Source organism: Tupaia chinensis, unplaced genomic scaffold (genome assembly GCF_000334495.1).
Source record: "Tupaia chinensis unplaced genomic scaffold, TupChi_1.0 Scaffold000182_1, whole genome shotgun sequence".
Lineage (NCBI taxonomy): Eukaryota > Metazoa > Chordata > Mammalia > Scandentia > Tupaiidae > Tupaia > Tupaia belangeri.
This window is the reverse complement of record NW_006159657.1, coordinates 3,179,630-3,185,786: the sequence shown is the minus strand read 5'-3', so window position 1 is coordinate 3,185,786 and position 6,157 is coordinate 3,179,630. Positions and strand designations below refer to the sequence as shown.

General features: G+C 46.4%; 1 protein-coding gene across 1 annotated transcript in view; it reads right to left on the bottom strand.

Moving 5' to 3' along the window:
• SNX29 (sorting nexin 29) overlaps positions 1–6,157 on the bottom strand; it is a 535,094-nt gene that overhangs the window by 490,633 nt on the left and 38,304 nt on the right. The window contains exons 4-5 of the mRNA XM_027771071.1: positions 5,192–5,372; positions 1,609–1,679 (exon numbers count right to left, since the gene is read on the bottom strand). Coding sequence (XP_027626872.1) covers positions 1,609–1,679; positions 5,192–5,372 — 252 coding nt within the window. The remainder of the gene's footprint in view (positions 1–1,608; positions 1,680–5,191; positions 5,373–6,157) is intronic.

The following is a 6,157-nucleotide window of genomic DNA, read 5'->3' as shown; positions in this document are numbered from 1 at the left end:
GGGGCCTGGAGCCAAAGGAGAGGGGCTGGAGCACTTAGCTCCACTCTGAGAACATCCAGAGATGTCCTGGGGGCGGGCCTCTGCACTGTGAAGAATAATGGGTGTGCAGAAAAATAAAGCGGCCGCGCAGGCTGTGCAGAGGAGGGATGGAGGTTACACTGTAGAAAGGACTTCCGGATGGGCCCGCCCAGCAGTATTCACTGTCAGATTTGAACACGGGAGCTGGGTACTTCAGCCTGGTTTTAGGGCCCAGGTTTTGTATGGGAGGAATGATTTGGGGGGTGTGGAGGAGGCTTGAAAAAAAGAAAAAAGAAAAGCACACTGGGTGCATGTGCATGTGTGTCCAAAATCCCAGAAGGAGAATGGAGGAGAAGGGATTACAGCATGGCATCCCCCCAGGGGGTATTTATCATTTTTCCCTCACTCTGTCTCTCTGTGGACCTGATGAGGGGGATGATGGCATGACCCAATACTGTGGAGGGTGCTCTTCTCTCTCTCACTCTCACAGGCATGTGTTCATGCTCTATTATGGAAAAAAAAATTAGTGTATACCAATTACATCATTATAGTTACTTTAGAGTGTTCATGCTCTATTATGGAAAAAAAAAAATAGCGTATACCAATTACATCATTATAGTTACTTTAGGCAAATACCTACCCTGGGTCCTACGGCCTACAAGGAAGTAGTGGTCAAACTCTGCTTCCCATCAGCGGGCAAGATTAACTTACCCCTCAATATGTGGGACTTAGTGTAAACTTTAGGGAAAATAAAAAGGCATCAAAGAATTTGGAAGAAAGAAACAAGTTGCCCAATTTCATCCTTTGAGTGAGAGTCACATGGCTAATAACTTGCCAACCCACCAAATAACATCAACCCAGGGCTTGTATGTTGACAAATCATGACTCTTTATTACATGTGATTCTCTCAGAGCTCAATGACTGCTGAGCTATCGAGATTCCCCCTCAGGACCAGCAGAGAGAATAATGATTATGTCACTGGACTCCCATGTAGTCGACCACGGTTCAAATCCTGGACCCGGAGGCTTAAACTCACACTGGGCACGTGTGCATGCAAGCTCAAAATCCTGAGAGGAGAATGGAGGAGAAGGGATTGTGGTGTGGCTGGCCCCCCTGGGGGGAATTTCTCGCTTTCTGTCTCTCTGTCTCTCTCTTTCTGGCGAACACACGCACCCTATAGCAAAAACCTCTTCAAAAAAAGAAAAAGAAATAAAAAGATGACTGCTGAACTATCAAGATCCTCCCTCACAGAGAATGAAAGGAAGGTAATAAAGCTCACAGGATCTTCCCCATGTCATCACCCCGCAAGAGGTAGAGGCAGGATTCAAAGGAAGATCTGCCTCCAATTTCCCAGGGCTGTATATTAGACCTGCAAAGTCACAACAACCCCAAACCTCCCACCCCATGTCGTCTCTGTCAAGGTATCAGATTCTACATAAAGGAGCTGGACGCTCAATGCCACTACAGGCAGACAGCTGGGGGTGACCCATTAAGTCAGTGACAGGGAGAATCACAGGACCCTAAGATTATTAATCCACTCCCCGACAAACCCCTCTGCTGGCCAAGGACACTGGCCTTGGCCATGCTTACCAGCTGCCATGGTAGGAAGCATGCTAGACCTTTCTTCATCCATCACAAAAGACCAATCTTCATAAAAAGTGCTGTAAATGGAAAGAAAAAAGGAAAAAGTTCTTAGAAATGGTTCTCTGTGGCCATTAGGCAGATGATTCCAATGGATGCTCCCTAGACAATGTGTGCTGGTCATCCAGAGAGGATAGAGTATGTCTGAGGTCTTTGCTGGTCTAAAGCTTCTGGTTATAGACAGAGGATTGAACACGTATATCCGACAACTTCCTCGTTGGTCCCTTGAGACCCCAAGCTTTAAAGTACTGAAATAGACATGATATGTAAATGTATCTACAAAGCAGCAAAGCAGAAGACAGAGAGGTGACTTCCACTCACGTGAGGCCCCCAGACAGAATGGAAATCTAAACTGGCCATTAGGGCTCACCTGCTCTGGCTAAGAGACAACTTCAGAAAGAAATTAAGGAGCTCCACGGCACTGACATACAATACCTGTCTGAGCTACAGATCTGAAAACCTAGGTTGTCTCTAGAAAGGGCTGGGAGGGTACAAAGGCCCCACAAATCTAAATGGCAGCTGTGAAAGATCAGAGAAGTCTACAGCCTGTCAAGGTTATCTGGCCAATAAATGGTAAAGCCAGGGCATGAGAGCAGGGCTTTCAGGGCCAGTTTCCAAGCTCTCATGTGACTCCCTACTAAGCAGTAACAACAAAATCCCCTCAGGGCCATGACTGCCCTGCTGGTCACAGATTTCCAAGTTAATGGAGTCAAAGCTCAACTTCACTAAAGCAAAGTTAGTGATAAATGACGTGTCATTCAACAAGAGACTGGAACAGTTAGCAGCTCAAGGGTCTGAACCGGACTGACAGAGATGACGCACATTTCAGTATACTTACCCAGCGCAATGTTAGTAGAAGCACAGGCCACATGTCAAGCTGCCATTTCAATTGCACCTCTGATTCCCAAAATGGTGATCCTTTGAAAACCTCAGCCCATTTTCATGTATGTAAATGAATGTAGTTTCCCCACCAGAGTTAGGAAAGCGGCTGGTGATTTAGATAAATTCAACTGTGATTCTTAACTTCCAGAGGCACTTCAAGTTCTGATTGTTAAATTCAACTTTACTTTTTTTTTTTTTTTTTAAGGCAGGCTCTCTCTGTGCCATGATTCTCCTGCTTCAGCTTCTCAAGTTGGGACTACAGGCACATGCCACTACACCTAGTTTTGTTGGTTTGGGAGCTTCCTTTTTAGATTTTTGCCATTGGGCACATACGGTCACCAGAGAGAGAAACAGAAAGTGTGAAACCAACTCCCAGGAGGATGGCCACACCACAATCCCTTTTCCTCCATTCTCTCAGGATTTGAGGCATGCACACATACACACCTGGTGTGTTTTTCAGGCCACCAGATCTAGGACTCAAACTGTGGAGTCGGCCATGTGAGATCCAGCACCAGCACCCTAACCATGCCACCTGCTGGCCCTCAGCTCCTTTTTTAGACAGTCTCACTTTGTCACCCAGGCTAGACTTAAGCCTACAATCCTTCTGCCTTATCCTTCCAAGTCACTGGAATTACAGGCTCATGCCACCACATCTAGCCTTTGGGTATGACTGGGAATCCAATCTAGTCTCCCACATAGGCTCGGCCTGCGGAGCAGTGTCTTAGCAGCATGCACTACCATGGCTAGGCCTTAAGTGCAAGGTTTTTTTTTTCCTTCTTTTTTTGGAGAGGTTTTAAGCTATAGGGTACCTGCACTCACCAGACAGACAGACAGAGACAGAGAGACAGAAAGTGAGAAATCACCCCCCAGGGGGGATGGCCACACCGCAATCCCTCCTCCTCCATTCTCCTCTCAGGGTCTTGGGCACGCATGCATAAGCACCCGGTGTGAGTTTAAGCCACCGGCTCCAGGACTCGTACCGTGGTCGACTACATGGGAGTCCAGCACCATAGCCATTATGCTAACTGCTGGTCCCGATTTGTTTTTCTTTTCTTTTCTTTTCTTTCTTTTCTTTAGTGCAACTTTGATAGTGAATAAAGAACTCCGAACTATTTGCCAATAATATATTGGAAAGAGCTTCAGAGAAACTCATTTTAAAAAAAACAGGAGTCTGTTCTCCTTAACAACCCCCAGTTAATGGTTAGAAAACACATTCTCAGCCTCTGAACTCCAACCCTGAGCACAAGCACAGCAGTATCAGCTGTCCTGTGTCCCCAACACCCCTGCTTCAGGCCCACAGAGTCTTACCATACAATTGGACAAGGTGCCGCAGGGGCACCCCAAGGGTATTTCCAAGAACCAAGGAACAGTCCTCACACACCCAAGAAATGCCTGGAGCAGAGGTGACCACAGCAATAAAGTGGCCTAAGAGGAGAGCTGGACCAGGGGCACATGGTAAGATATGGAATAAAGAGGATGAAGCATCCCAGAACAGACAGGATGCCAGCTTGATGAGTTAAATGAAATTTCACCGCCGACGTGAATAGTATTCAAGCAGCCAGGGCAGGACTGATCACTATCCCTTTGGATCATCAGAGGACACAACACAACATACTTCTAGACCACCATTTTCAGAGGGAAAATAACCACCAGAGCAAGAGATACCATAAACATCAAGGAAAACAAGAAAAAAATACAAGTGGCAGAGTTATCGCTACACAAATTATGAGAGATTTAAGTTTTTACCCCAGCAGATTCTATAGCATTTTCAAATGCTTTCAAGGGAATTGTGATTGACTACAGTCACCCTATTCAGTGCTCTCTCCCCATGCTCTGGGTCAACTAACATCTCCCCATTATGCTGGGTTTGGGTGTGGCCATGTGACCTACAATGGCCAATGAGATGTAAGGGCACTATCACTGCGGGCAGAAGCTTTGAGAGCCACTGCTTAGTTCAAATCTTTCTCATTTCCTACCTTGGCAATCATGAGGGCATATGTAGAGGTAGAGCTTTCAACTGGCCTGGGTCCCTGAGATGAGAACACTCATACTCGCCCAGGAAAGATATGTAGCACAAGGAAGCAATAAACTTGGTACTGGATTTGCATCCCAGGACCTCTGCTTGGGGCAAAGTTGTCTCAGCTTCTGAGGACTTCATGATGTTTGTTACTGTACCATAACCTGACCCATACTAACTGATAAAATGGACCTTATGCTTATGATCAAGAAAAAAAGCATAATAAAACAAAGTTTTTAATAAAAAACAAATGACTTCCTCCCCCAACTTACAACTTCTATATTTTTTCAGTCAGTTTGAGATTGACTAAAAGAATCCCAAATTTAAATTTCACCAAGTGAAGAGCAGACTGCATCCTAAAAACAACAGCTCTCTCCACACTCCAAGCCTTCCTAATGATAAACACTGAGTGCTTGCTATACAGAGCCACCAGTCTGAGCCTGTACAGGAATCTTCTCACTTATTTTCTTGCCAAGTGTCCCGCTGCACAGCAGAACAAATGGGGACTGAAATGGGGGGATCTACTTGCCCCAAGTGGGGGTACTGGGATGCAAATCCAGGTGGTCTGACTCCAGATTCTGCAGTCCTCAGGCCTCAGCTCACCCCCTCCCAGAACCGATCCTAGCCAAGTACCTGAGCCTGCTGCGGTCAGCCAGGAGCATGTGTAGGTAGCGCTCTAGGGAGTGTTCATTGAGGGCACAGCGCAGCCAGGCCCGGCCACGGCCCACGTCCGAGGTGATGTGGCGCAGAGAGCAGAAGCGCTGCAGCTCGTGCTTGTTGAGGACCTCCTTCACGTAGTACCAGAACACGGGCTCTGCGGAGAGAGCACAGGAGCCTGTCACTCAGCCTGCAGTGCTCTACAATTGTAGAGTGAAGGTCCCCTAGGCATTTCTGAGGGCAATAAAAGAGTTAACTTCCTTAGCACAGAAAAGGTGGGAGACAAAGAAGATAACAAAAATAATGACTCTAAAACCATCATCTATAGACAACCACTGATACCATGTTTAAGAATTTTCTTCCAGATTTTTTCTACACTTTTCTTTTTAATACAAAATCAACACTTGTTGTAGGCTGAATTATGCCTCCCTCCCCACCAAGATTTCCAGATCCTAATCTTGGGAACCTATGAATGCTCCCTTGCACAGCAAAAAGGTCTTTGCAACTGGACTAAGTTAGGGATCTTGAACTGGATAGATTACTCTGGATAGTCCTTATGGTGATGTATGACCAGTATCATTATAAGAGGGAGGCACAGAGGGATGTGACACAGGGGAAGGGAAGGTGATGTGACAGAGAAACAAAGATTAGAATGATGCGGCCACAGCCAAGGAATGCTGACAGTCACCAGAAGCTGGAAAAGGCAGGGAACAGATTCTGCCCTGGAGTCTCCTGAAGGAACCAGTCCTGCTAGATGTTAGCCCAGTAAAATGGATTTTGGACTTCCGGCCTCCAGAACTATAAGAGGATAAATTTATGTGTCTTAAAAACTGCCAATTTTGGGAACCAGCCGTTAGCGTAATGGCTATGTCATTGGACTCTCACGTAGTCGACCACGGTTCGGGTCCCGGACCCGGTGGCTACAAATCGCACGCTGGTCTC